Source organism: Heptranchias perlo, chromosome 11 (assembly GCF_035084215.1).
Source record: "Heptranchias perlo isolate sHepPer1 chromosome 11, sHepPer1.hap1, whole genome shotgun sequence".
Taxonomy (NCBI): domain Eukaryota; kingdom Metazoa; phylum Chordata; class Chondrichthyes; order Hexanchiformes; family Hexanchidae; genus Heptranchias; species Heptranchias perlo.
The window spans coordinates 60953054-60967488 of record NC_090335.1 but is presented as its reverse complement, the minus strand read 5'-3'; the positions used below and the strand labels follow the sequence as shown (position 1 = coordinate 60967488).

Sequence of the window (14435 nt, the reverse complement as noted above, 5' to 3'; positions counted from 1 at the left end):
TATAACCCGGTGTTGTAAGATTCCTTACATTTGTACGCCCCAGTCCATCACTGGCATCTCCACATCACCAAACCATGAAGGGAGAGATTAGGAGGGGTGACCAAAAACTTGGTCAAAAAGATGGATTTAGGAAAGACTACTAAAGGTGGAAAGAGAGGTGGAGGGGTTTAATGAGGGTGTTCCAAAGATAGGGATGAAGACTTTGCCACTAGTGGCTGAGACGAAGAGAGGGGGCAATGGACACAAAGGCCAGAGCCAGAGGACCAAAGGGTGTGGGAGGGGATATGAGGCAGTTGCAGAGATTGAGTTGGGCAAGACTATGGAGGGATGATGATTTTATATTTAATGCATTGAGGACTGGGAGCTAATTTCGGCCAGATGGGGCAGGGGTGATGGGCAAGCAAGACATGATATGGGCAGGATGTAGGCAAATGTATTTTCGACCAGTTGGAGTTTATGGAAGATTGGAGGCCAACAAGGTGGACATTAGAGCAATTGAGTTTTGAGGTAACAAAAAGGTTTCAGTGGCAGAGGGACTAAGGACAGAGTGGAGCTGGGCAGTGTTACGGAAATAGAAATAAGGAGCTTTGGTAAAGTGTGGTGTTTGAAGCTCAGCTGAGGGTCAAATAGGGTGCCTAGATTTTGCACAATCTGGTTCAGCCCAATTGAGTGGCCAGGGAGGAGGATGGCATCAGTGGCACAGGAGTGAACGCAAGCTATCTGATCTCATGTCTATGCTGCTTTGCAGTCAGTTGATAGAAGATATGTGATGGTTGCATGTGCTGAGTCACTGACCCACTGACTTTCCTGTCATATGAGGAAGCAGTTGAATTCCAATAGAGTTGTCAGCATTGTGGCAACCTAGACAACTTTTTTCCCCTTCCTAAACACTTCAGTCATGACTGAAGAAAGTCGACATGACTGAAAAAAGTAGTTATTCCTCATTTAGTGACAACAAATGTCTTATCCCCCAGATATGATACTTTGTAATAACAAAATACCAATAACTGTCGATGGTCTAGATTGGTGCATGATAATTTGATCTTGGCTACGGCCCTTGTTTGCACTCTTTTTTCCCCCCCCCCCCTCCATTTCCCTTCATGACGATTGAAATCAGCACACAAGCTTGTGTCCATAACTATCATTGCACTTTGGGACCCGCTTGTTACGATTTTTAAAGATCCTTTCACAATCACCAGACTGGTTACTGTCTTTGTTTTTATTTCTTTATATTTAAGTATAAACTTATAAAGTTTAGTTGTTTTTTTTTGATTAGTCTGTAAATGATGGGTGCGAAATGTTAAATGTTTGAGTTGAGTGTAACTTTTGCTGCCAAGATAAATGAAGGAAAGCTATATACTTTGAGAACCGAGTGAACTATCAGCTTGGAGAGTTTCAAAATAAACTTAATGACTATATTTACCCAGAGTCCATGTGCCCCTTAAAATAGCATGCCGAGTAGTCCTGTGCAGCCATGTTCTAGCAGAAAGTTGATGCCATCAGGAAGGGAGGCAACATTTTTAATATGTGAGAGTATATTTGGCATGTGTATTACATTTGTGTTATATGAATATTCTAAATTATTATGCTGATCCTTGCCAATCACCAGTATTTTCTGTTAAATTCAAAATACAAGCTTCAAATTTCAGACTTGCACTGGAATTCACACCAATCTGTTTGGAATTGTAGGCCTGATCTTAATGTTGGGTGTTTGAGTTCTTGCTGTAGTACTGTAATGAAGAATAAACTTCATCAATTTTTTTTTAAAATTCTTAGTTTCCTGAAGAAAGTTCTGTGAGGTTTGAGAGCCAACTGTTGTGCACTATTGAGTTACTGTTATCTTGCAGCTCACTTTTTAACTCTACCAGCTGAAAATATAAACTGGTACGGTCTAGCACCAGTTAGGTATCTCGCAGTATTAACTGCTGATTTTTGCACATCAGACTTGCTATCAGTTCTAAAAGAACTGGTCGGATCTTTGGAAAATAAGTGAATGATTCTGGATTAGGATGTGCTAACTTTTTGAAAGATTCTTTTATGATGTATTTTGAGTTATCCACTTTTCACTTTTTTGTCTTTGTTAATACTGAAATATAGTTCAGAAATGTATTGATCTACAAAATTGCAGACATAAAGGAATCTTAAATATCTCTTTTTAGAGCAATAAGTAAATGTCAGCTTACCACTTTTCTGCCTTTCAATTAGGACCAATACTCTTGCCGGAACCACTCAAGCCAAAGGTTGCGACCCCTCTTCCACCACAACCTCCCTCAATAAGTTCCCAGAAGCTGCAGGAGCCTCTTAAACCTGTTGGTTTGAAACCTATTTCTCAAACACCGCCCCCTTCTCATAGCTTAGAACATCCAGCACCGCAGGCTCCACCTCGCAGCAAGTCCGCCCAGAACCTGCCAGCAGAGCCTGTTACTGTAGAGCAGGTAAGTAGCAACGCAGTGGTATCTATTAAATAGCACTACTTTTTAATTGAAAAACATTCTTGTGTAGAACAGTCCTGCATGTTCTTGTGCCATCTTATAGGAAGTATGTCCCAGATTCGGAGTAATTTACTACCACACAAGACTGAAAAGCCATTGAACAAATTGTTCTACCATTGACTGTGAAGTAACTTAGTGAGCAGAACATCTTCCTTGCCCTGTGCTTTGGTATTCAAACATGAAGTCCAATCTGCGCCTATCTCTCTCTCTCTCTCTCTCTCTTTGTCTGTGACTCTGCTATACCAAAGTTACTAGCCCCAATTTTAACTCTGGACCCGAGTACGGGGGCAGAGCGAGCGGCATGATGGCGCTGGCGTGAGACACAACCATTTTAACACCTGGGCCTCACCTGTACATTGAATGTCAGACTCCTGCTCGAACCTAGCGATAAGCTATAGGTGGCCGGCAGACGGGGGAGGGATTTTGGGCAGCAGGAGGCCACCACTGGGGACCCGTGTGATCGATCCCTGCCACTAAGGCAAGTGGTAATGGGGAGGGGCTGGGGGAGCCTGGGCAGGGGAGGCCCCAGGTTTCCTTGTGGGGCTTGGAGGAGCACTTCTGCTTCTCCTGGTCCACAAGGAAACCCCCAAAAAATTGAAAGTACTTACCCTCATGTGCCTGTTCTTGCCATGCTTCTGTTTGAAGCCAGGTTTCACTGGCAATTGTACTGTGCGCGACTTGCACAATTCATAGTTAAAATCACGTGGGCTCATAATTGTCATGGAACCCCCACTTTAACATATAAAAGCGGCCCATGCCTGCCTGCGGTGAGCACCACCGATACTTCCCAAAACCTGGGAGTTAAAATGGCGGCGTGTAGGATCACGATGAGAATGGAGTGGGAGGTACTTTATCACTGTTTTAACCCCTGCCTGTCCCATTCTTGTGCACAGGAGGTTAAAATCGGGGCTACTCAGTCAGCCCACTGCTAGGTCTACCAAAATTGTTTCTTCAGCACCTGCCTATTATTCTTACCTCTGCTTGTATTACTAGTATTTCAGTACTTTTAAGATGATTTCAATAAACTGTTTTTAAATAGTACCGTACAATAACTTAAATCCAATTATATTTATGATTTGAAGCTTTATTTTGTGCTTGAAAATATATGGCAGCCTTCCTTATGGAACAATGGAACTTGAATATATAAAAATGAAGCTTGGCCTGTCACCCGTGTGAAACTATTTTTCATATTCCCTTTTAAAACTTGTGTTTCTAATCTTTATGATCCTTCCATTTCCTGTACCACATTCCCCTTCCCTAATTAGGGGGGCAGCTAACCTCCTAAGTCTTTAATATTCCTGCTATGTTATTGGGTGTTCCTTTCCTCTTGTGCGGTATGTCCCTTTTTGTTAAGATTTCAGTTGATTGGTCTCAACTGGGATTGGGACGTCACTATGTAGGAAATTATAGATGTTAACACATGTTTCTGGTCCTATGATGCAGCCCATTTGGCAGCCAATCATGAATTTAATTTTTTTTTGAGAGAGATTTCCTCAATGGTTTAGCAAATTTGTATGGTGAGTAGCTGAGCCATATGGACCAGGTAGTGCCCGGACTTGATCCTTGATTGTTCCTGAATTGGATAATCCTGGGCCAGGGCAGCAGTAGCGACAGTACAATTAGCCTCAGTATCCTTGGGTTAGGGAAGGGAAAATCAGCCAAGGCTCCTGTCTCTGATTGCTACTCAGTGGCCCTTGCTGGAAATCTACATGTGTAGATGTCAGGTGAGGACAGAATTAGGCTCTTTGGGAAAATCCCTCAGAAGTCAAACAGTTTTTAGATACTCGCTGTTGCGGCTCGAGTTAGCACTGTGGGAGAACCTTCACCACACGGACTGCAGCGGTTCAAGAAGGCAGCTCACCACCACCTTCTCAAGGGCAATTAGGGTTGGGCAATAAATGCTGACCTTGCCCACATCCTATGAACAAATTTTTTTTTTTAAAGTTTGAAAAATGTCCATTTGGGCATGACACCATAGAGCAACTGGCGCAGTGGAAGGCTACTCTGGCAAGGAGTTAATACCTTCAGGAAAGTGGGGACTGGAAAAAACAAGTAGAGAAAATTATTGGAAGAAAATATTCATTGTAACATTAAAACATAGATTTGCATTATTAAAATTGATCATGTAAATTTTAAATGTACTTTAATTTAAAATATTGCTACCATTATTAAAGTACTTCAGTTTGTGTATTTGATAATTGTACTAGAATCTCGAACCTGTGCTTGTCTAATGACCAATTTGTGACTATTGCCCATTGAAGGGGAGTAAGGGAGATAAGCAGGGTCTCTTTGGGGTTAAAGTGGCTCCAAGATACACAGCTGGACATAGAAAATTGGAACCAAGTCATTGGCATACTTAGTAACCCAGCACCTGATGATTATTGAGCAATTAGTTGTGACTGGAGCATGGAGGGATAGATTTGTTACTGGTTGCTGCGATAGTTCGTGCTCAGCTCCAGATAACCCTGCAAGCCATTGCCTTAATGGTTAGGGTGGGTTTTGGCTGGATGGGCAGTGAAATGCTGACCAGTTTTCTCAGCTGGCAAGTTGCACAGTTTTAGCTGGTTAAACCCTAGAAACATCCTGCATATACTAAGCTTTGTCTCTTTCCAATCTGTTCCTATACCCTTGAGTAAATGTGATGTGTCTCTACAGAGAGAGTATGTGCACTCCATACCAGGCAAATGGAAATTATACTACATTGAATTTCTCAGTAATTTGGTTTGGAACCTTCTGAGCATGATGATGGGTTTCTGTGGATGTCAGAAGCAGGCAGACCAAACAAAAACAGAATCTGAACTTCTCAAAAAAAAAAAGCCTGCTACTGCCTTTCTGTATTATTATATTCCATTGAACAGATCCTTCTTTTATTTTTGATGGGATGGGATGGCATCACATGATAAAGTATTTAATAAATGTAATAGTTCCAGGAGAGTTGAGTAACGTACTGAACATTGGTGCACTAATGCTCAGTGCCAAGGAATAGGAAGAAAGGGGTTCAGTACCCCACACTGCTCAATTCTCAATTTGAGCCATGCTGAGCTTTGCCTATTCAGAGCTCTGGCATTTCCTAGAAAAGGGAGGGAAAATTGGATAGCATGGTGATGCCTGGTTGATAATTCCGGCCACCCAGTGGCTGGCTATGGAAACACATGCAGAGGTGTAGTAACCATCTGCCAAACTTAACCCGTAGCATTCATGGTAGCAAACATAAGCAAACTGTAGAATAAGATTAATTTACCTAGATATAGTTAGCAATAAGAGGAGCAAAATAAAGGAAAGAACGTAGCAGAAATGTTGCCTGTAATTTAAATGGAATATACTAGAACAATGGAATGATCAGTTTATTTTATCACATGTAAAATGGTCAAGTTTCTTTATGCAAAGGGTTGCTGGTGCATGGAATTCTTTGCCACAGGGAGTGGTTGAAGTGGAGACCATTGCATCATTTATGGGAAAAATTGGATATTAGAAGCAGGGGAAGATACAAGGCTATGGTGAGATAGCAGTGTAGCGGAATGAGTTTTGGACTATAGCAAAGAACTGGCAGACAGGATGGGCTGAATGGTCTCCTGTGTTGTAAACTTCTTTGGTTCTTATGTAATGAGTTGTTATTAACTTGTGTTCTTCGGGGAATCTACTTATTGAATAAACTGCATTATTTGATTTGTATTGTATATTCTGTAGTCCAATCTTCAGTTGTGTTTGGTAATGCACTTTAGTTTTACTTCTAGTAAAGATTTTAAAGCGCAACAGCAGCAAACTAGTTACAGGGATTTCGTCCATTTCTTAAACTCCAGTTTATTGTTGGGGATGCTGCAACTGGCATCAATGTCCCTAAACTAGGGAGGCAAAAATGTAACCAGGCTTCCTACTGTCCAGTGCTGTCCAGTGAGCTTGAAAGTGCACACAAGTGGACACTGGTTTGGCTGTGATGCCTTCTATAATAGAATATCCTACTCCTCACTAACCAGGCTCATACATGAAGAATGACTGGGTAAACTACCAGAGGGCTGCTGACACCTGTAGAAGTGCATCCCAGCATGAGGTACCACCTTGAGGAGGGGATAAAAGGAAGAAAAATTTGGTCAGTTGGGGGGGGGAATAAATTACACTATATTAATTACATAGAATTACACAGAATTTTACAGCACAGAGACAGGCTATTTGGCCCAACTGGTCTATACAGAACAAGCTTGAGGGGCTAAATGGCCTACTGCTGTTCCCATGCCGGTGTTTATGTTCCACATGAACCTCCTTCCACCTTACTTCATCTCACCCTATCAACATATCCTTCTATTCCTTTCTCCCTCATGTACTTATCTAGCTTCCCCTTAAATGCATTTATGCTTTTCACCTCCAACGCTCCATGTGGTAACAAGTTCCACGTTCTCCTCACTCTGTGAGTAAAGAAGTTTCTCCAGAATCCCTTATTGGATTTATTAGTGACTATCTTATATTTATGGCCCTAGGTTTGTATTCCCCCACAAGTGGAAACATCTTCTCTACATCTACCCTATCAAACTCCATTATAATTTTAAAGACTTCTATCAGGTCATCTCTCAGCCTTCACTTTTCTAGAGAAAAGAGCCCCAGCCTGTTCTGTCTTTCCTGATGGTTATAACCTTTCAGTTCTGGTTTCATCCTTGTGAATCTTTTTTGCACCTTCTCCAGTGCCTCTATATTCTTTTTGTAATATGGAGACCAGAACTGTGCACAGTACTCTTAAGTGTGGTCTAACCAAAGTTCTTTATAAGGTTAACATAATTTCTCTGCTTTTGAATCCTGTTCCTCTAGAAACGAACCTGTGCTTTGTTTGCACTTTTTATGGCTTTGTTAACCTGCGTTGCTACTTCTAATTATTTGTGATCCCTTTGCGCCATTACCCCATTTAGACTTTTATTTTCCAAGGAGTATGTAGCCTCCATATTCATCCTACCAAAATGCACCAATTCACACTTATCTATATTGGAGTTAATTTGTACTTTTTATAGTAATTGTTATACATCTGTTTAAAATTTGTATATAGCGTGCACCATATTGACCTTAAATGGGGACCCATTTTTGCATATGGTGTAAATATTCATCATTGGAAAAAAGATTCAAAGAAGGAAACTTATGACTAGTGTCCAGTGGATAATGACTTTCTATTTATTGCTTTCCTCTTTCTGATGTTTACTGTCTCTTTCTCACAAGCAGGAACAACCATCAGGGTGAAAGGTATTGAATTAATTTACAATTTTCTACGTGGTTCTAATAACTCCTATTTTATTTCACTATATTTTGATGTATGAACTGCAAATCCTTATAAATCAGCAATTTTGCCATGAAATGCTTATGAAATGCACTTTTCCTCATTTTGCAAAATAATTACCACAGCCTTTTAAATTTTATTTTGTTCATACATATATGTTAGATATAGTTATAAAGCTCATTGTATTCAGTTTACACATAGCTGTAGAAAATATTCATAAGCATTTTTCCAGGAGGAAGAAAGGTGGTATATTGCTACTCGTGTTTTCATTGTGTTAAACTTGAAGCTTGGTTAAAATATTTCCCTTGGTAACAATTCCTACATAAGCTTAGCTTTCTGGCTGTGCCATCAATAAATCAGCGGTCTTTTTTTAATGAAATGAAATCTAATATCCCATAACTCCTAAATTTTACCTCTGTACAACTTTTGAGATCTTGAGGTATAAAGCTGCATTGCTTGCCAAATAATTTCTATTCCCAAAATGATCCCAAGATTAGAGTAAAATTTCTTTCTTCTTTGAATCTTGGGTTTATTCCGAGAGGTAAAATCTTGTGTGTGTGTCCTGTACTGACCAGTGTATATCATTCTGGTTCTCCAGTCAATGTTCTGATTGTGAGCTGCCTAGAAATAAATTTTAGCTCCTTAAATACAACTCGGCATCCATTTCAACAGCACAAAGTATACTAACCAGTTAAGGTTTTATTTTAGTTGTATATTGTTCCCACTTGATTGCATCTGAACTGTACCAAATTTGTCTGGAACGCCTATCCATTAAGATCTTGATAAGTGAAAAGATGGGATATTAGTTTATCAATTTTATTCTCTATACCAGAACTGACCAATAAGTACAAATCTGGTGTCCAACTCAAACAATACGTATTATTACAAAGCAGTGAACACTTTGTAACTGAGTATCTTCTATACAACACCTTTTCAAATACTGCTGGAATAGTCATCCTGTTGCATTCCATATTTTTGTTTTGGTTTCCAATAATGTGATATTACTATAAGCTTTCCTGAGGACTTTGAAATGCTTAGTAGACTGAATCTTTCTGTACTTTGAACTCTGTCCTTTTGCTTTTCCACTTCTTGGACCAAGGTTTTGGTCCCCTCTTAGGCCGACAGGATGTAGGTATCCTGTGTATGCGAAAGATTTCCAATCAGATTCAAACTGCATGCTCTCCAGTTGGTATTAGTGTACTGCACAATATGGTTCTTAATTGCAGCATTATTTGGAATCATCTTGAGAAAAAGTATTAAACTAAAGAGCAAAGGTAATGTTAACACTTTTTTTTCAAATGAGAGTAAAGCTGGTCAATAATATACTGGAACTTCATAAGTATAAATTACCAGATAGGTAAAGTAGAAAAATGTAGACTTCCATTTCTCTCCTTGCTTAACTTGATAAACGTGCACAAGTGCGTTAACTACCTACTAAAGGAATTTAAAATCCGCTTGTCAAATTAGAGTAAAGTAGCAAGGAGTTTCTTATCTTGGCCATGTTGCGGTGGGATAGTGCAGTGTGGAGGCCATGTTTCCTCCCTACAGGAAGTAAAGAAGGGAGGGAAAATCATGAGTATTGCTGTTATATATGTAGTGGTCAGCTGAAGCATAGTCAGAGGCCTGGGAATATGTCATCCACAATAAGGATAAAACGGTAACATTAAATGGTAAATTCATTATTTTAGTTTTAATTTCAACTAAAATAACATTTTGAAGTAGCTCGGAAAATGATTTTTTTCTTGTGTAACATTTTATTTTTGTTTTTTACAGCTAAAAGCCAATATTAATGGAATCAACAATGGAGGACCATCTAATATTGACCCTTTTGCTGACCTTTCACTTGACCGGCTTGCTGACCCTTGGACAAAGATCCAGTTATCAAGTGGAAACACTAGGTTGCAGCCAGCATATGCCCGTATATCTCCAACTTTGTGCAAGCAACAATCCATCCAGCCCATTGTATCGACACAAGCTAATTGCATGCCATTTGTACCTCCCATTCCTCCCCGAAGTAAATCACAGGAGAGCTTCCAAGTCTCTCCTAGCCCTTTGATCTTTCTGGCCGATGGCAATGCCTCCAACGCAAACCCTTTCACTGGAAAAACCAGTTACAATCCATTTAGGACTGATGCTCAAAACCCTGTTCAGAGGCTTGCTGTTGCATCACAGCTGTCTGTGCAAAGCAGCAGCAGTTATCCTGCACTGTCCACTAACTCATTGACTGCCGGAGCTGGAATAGGCAAAGCTGCCTTTTCATCAAATCCTTTTGTAGGCAACGATGGCCTTCAAAGTAAACCTGCTACAAATGACAAAATGCAAACCAGTGGGTGGGTGACCTTTGAGGATAATGATTTTAGTTTAAAAGAAGGAAATCTGTCAACAGGTGCAAAACAAATTGATACCCAAGACCCTTGGAATGAAAATGCTAGCAACTTGTTATTACAGAGCTCACAGAAATCATTTCCAGGTACAGATTTTGGGTTTGATAGTGACTGGAATACAAGTAACACAGCAGCTAGTGCATCAGTAGCTCGAAGAGCACCACCTCCTGTACCTTTGAGATCAAATGTTACCATCCCAATCCTGCCATTCAACTCTGAGGCACCTGCCTCTTTATCAAAACAAGACTTCACCGAAAGATGAGAGGTGTTCCAATAAGGTGTGAAGGCTGATTTTTTTGAAAAATGTTACTTGTAATTTGAATTCTTTGTCAGGGCTTTACATGTGCAATATGTCGTGTTTAAAATGTCAAACAAACACATGGCATCTCTTGTACAAGAAGTTCAGCAATGTTGTTAAAATATTGGTAATGATTTTGTATGGTCAGCAAATTATTACAGTATTAAGGGTGCAGATTCAAAATCTGCCATTTCTTGGATGTGATATCAACAAATCTGTTGTCTATTGGGAATTGACCTGGTACAAGATGCAGTTAAAATGACTAATGCAAGGAGAAGCGGTAATGCTGTGGATTACATAACTGACGTTTTTATTAAAGATATGAAATTACACTGGTTAAAGTAACACTGTTGTACTCTGAACCCATCCAAATCTTGGTTCAAGCCTGACTTGCTAAAAGTTGCAATATAACTAACCAGTGTTAAACTTTGTGACAGTCTAGTTGTTCTTGAAGAGGGTTTGCATAATTTTCATCCTTTGTAGCAAAGAGGTTGATTCAGATTGTCCAATTCCGTATTCTTGTAATAAAACTGCCAGAACATTTGAATATTTCTAATTAAAATCCAAAATTGTTGTTGGGATTTTGATAAAAGTGGGTTTCACCATCCAGCTTGTGAAGTACTTTTTCTCACTACTTTTTTCTTATTTTTATTTGTTCTTGCTTTTGTTTCCCTTGACACACTATACTTTTACCTCTACAGGTTAGAAGATGGTTTTGTACTAATGGACAGATCTTACCCATGCTGCTTAGCGAGAGTGAAACTGCAGTTTCTTAGCATGATTATATAATTGTTTGACCATCACTAAGCTGTAAAGATGGGCTCTTGTATTGGGATGAAACTGACACTTTCCCCTATAGTGGTTGCAGGCACACTGCATCACTATTGAAGCGAATTGGGCTGTGTTGCATTGTTGACTAGTCTGTCAGGCCCAGCAAGCCTGATGACTGCTATGGAATGCATCGCACAGTGGGATAATACACTGTCCCTTGAGCACTGTGGCCTGAGTTCCACTGATGGGATGGAAGTCTATTCACTCTGGCTATAAAGGTTTTCACAGAAGTAAATTTGGGCAATGCCTACCCAGTTCTTAGTAGGCATGGTACAGCACAACTCTGATAGGTGCTAAATTAGCAGTTTTGCTCAGGACACAGGGATGGCTGTTAGAGGAAGTGTGCAAATAATGGTGTGCTTCACTAATGTGGGCTATGGCACATTTTTGGGGCAAAATAGTGGGAGCATCTAAACTGCTGCATCTGACTTGGAGGGTGGGAGGGCTTCATACTGACATTGCATGCTTGAAATTTGATAATGCTCTATTCTTGAGCACTAACATCCCATGGTCTAATAAGCACAAAAACTCTGCTGTGTTCTACCCCCTACCCAGAGGAAAAAAGTTATTTAGAAAATAATTGAACCTTTTTCATCAGTAGATGGGTCTGTATCAAAGATTCATAATACAACACTAACTGCCAATTAATTACTATGATTAAATCACATTATTAGTCTTTACTTGCAAAACTGTTGTATTACCCCAGTATCAAACGCCATCCTCACCTAAAGTAAATTACATCCCTTCCTAAGACTTTGGCTTTCATTAAAGAAAATGAAAGTTTACCAAGGTAAATGAAAGCTTGTCCACTAGTTTTCCCTGACCTTCAAGCAAGAGGCTACAGTATAAAACTGTCTCTAATTTGTCACTAGTTGACAAAAAATTAGCAGTCTTGCTCAGAGGCCATAAGGATGGCTGGTGTGGGAAATATAAAAATGCACGCCAACGCAGTAGGAGGTGGCAGCAGGGGTAACTGGATTGCAGTCAAGACCAAAAACCCTGGCTGGTTTTTATTTGTCCTTTCGCTTAATCCTGAGGTACTGACGCCAGCTAAGATCACTGTGCCTCCACTGAGATCAACTATCTTAACACAAGCCAGGATTGAAGAGTAGAGAGAGAAGTAGTTTAATACTGTACCGAGCAGCACAGTATCAGCTCTTTTTGCACAGTGGTAAGACAAGGATCTGAGTTTTCACTGCCCTGCTTAATGGCATCGTGAAGTTGTGGAAGGTAGAGCTCCATAAATGAATATATAGAGCACTACATTACCAGCGTGATTCCCGGTGAAACATTTAATGGTTTTAAAAAGATGTATCATGAATAGTTGTACAGCAGATTTTGTTTTCTTAAAGTAAAACTTTCTGATGAGATTTTACGCTCCTTTTATACTGCAACTCTTGAACATAGTTATTTGTGTGAGACCGTTTCTCCAGAGACTCTTGTTATTACTGCAGTGATATGTACATGCCAATTTTTTTTCCATGCACCTTTGGGACTGGAAAAAGCATAAAAGCAGCACTACCATGTGTTTTGTGCTATACCTGACCCTGAAATACAGAATGCTAACCTAGGCTGCATCAAATAGAGAAATGTTCCATTCCCAGCACCAATATTCTTTATGTTGACAAGCACACTTAGCCCCCGCCCCAAAAAATTTCATCTACAACTTAATTTTATTTTTTATATATATACATATATATCTATCATATATTTACATAACCTATTCAAACCTATTGGTGATTTCAACAGTTAGGTCAGTTTGATTTATAGAAAAATGTATTTCACAAAGTATGCATGGGTCTCTATGGCAGATGACATGGCAGTAGATGATGGAACAGGGCTACAGAATCTGTTACATCAGCAGAAACTACAACTGTTCCAAACTGTTCTCCAAATATTACCAAAGCCTGGACCATCTTCTGACATTTAATTTTTTAATACAATACTACTTTCTTCCATTGGTTTGACACGATGCAAATGTTCATTTGTAAGGTTTATGCTGTAGTTGTGTGCGTCAGTGTATTGAACTATCTTGTCACAGTACACTTCTTTATGTTCAGATTCAGTTTAAAAAAAATTGTCAGACATTGTCATAAACCAAGCAATTTATTTAAAATGTGGATCAGGAAAGAGGCAGGTGATCTTTTTGGTCCATTAAAAACTGTACTCCATATCATTGCTTTTTATTGAGCCAGCTAAATATTTCTGAACTGCATTAATGTGTGAAAATGGAATGGTCCTTCCATTGGGTGAAAAATGGAAAATAATGTGACTAAAAATGCTGAAACAATTTTTTTTTTAAATCATGCAGCCAAGCTGTAGATAGTGCATTGGCTAAATTCTCACTACTGATATCCAAAAGAGGCATTATAATAATGCTTGTTGCTGCTCGTTTTGCCTGTGGCGCAATGGGAAATCACTGTTGAAAAATCCCTTTGTCACATTTCAGCTAAATATACTTATACATGTAAACGGTGTCTGTGTATAAAACTTAATTCTAGTATCCAATTTTAAAACTTTCAGTGTGCAAGTAAGGTGTTGCTGGTGTGCAAACTCCCAGTTTGTAACTGTTGAGCTTTCCACTGATTTCTGTGGTTTATGAAAGGACTGCAACAAATATGTAATTTGCAACACCTTAAACAGTGTTTACAAAGTCCTAACTGCAATGCGTCAATCAGTGGCAATGTATTAACCTGGCTGTTTATAGTTTTTATAGGTCTCCTGATCTTTAAAGTGTCTTTAGCAATGTGTATCTATAATCTTACAAATTGAGCTTGGTATATTATATTCAGTGGACAATATGTCTTAATCCTTTCCTGAAGACTGCAATATTGAGACTAATGTGTGCACAGTAAATTGTACATATTGTGTGATGTACGAGTTGTGTCTTAATTCAATAAACATAGCTGTGTCCTATAGATGTATTTTCTTAGCTTGGTAGTTTTTTTTTCTTTTTGCTAAGAACAGCAAAGCATTTAAGAGCTGAATCATGGTATAGACAAGTGTGTCCAGAGAGCACAAGTTGAGAAATTGCAGGCATGTAGCTTGTGATATGCTGTCCATTAGAGAATCACAGACTGCACTCTCTGGGAGCACTGTTCCACACTAGAAACACTTCTTGACAGAAAGTAACAGCCTGTAGGCCTAGCAAGCTACTTGGTTGTAAAAACAATTAT

At 39.4% G+C, this 14435-nt stretch overlaps 1 protein-coding gene across 4 annotated transcripts in view; it reads left to right on the top strand.

The window, feature by feature from the left end:
* synj1 (synaptojanin 1) overlaps positions 1 to 14183 on the top strand; it is a 131040-nt gene extending 116857 nt beyond the window's left edge. For all 4 annotated transcript variants that reach the window (XM_067993188.1, XM_067993186.1, XM_067993185.1 and 1 more), the window contains 2 exons: positions 2206 to 2435; positions 9520 to 14183. In XM_067993188.1, coding sequence (XP_067849289.1) covers positions 2206 to 2435; positions 9520 to 10392 — 1103 coding nt within the window. In that variant the 3' untranslated portion in view covers positions 10393 to 14183. The remainder of the gene's footprint in view (positions 1 to 2205; positions 2436 to 9519) is intronic.
* The last annotated feature ends 252 nt before the right edge of the window (positions 14184 to 14435 follow it).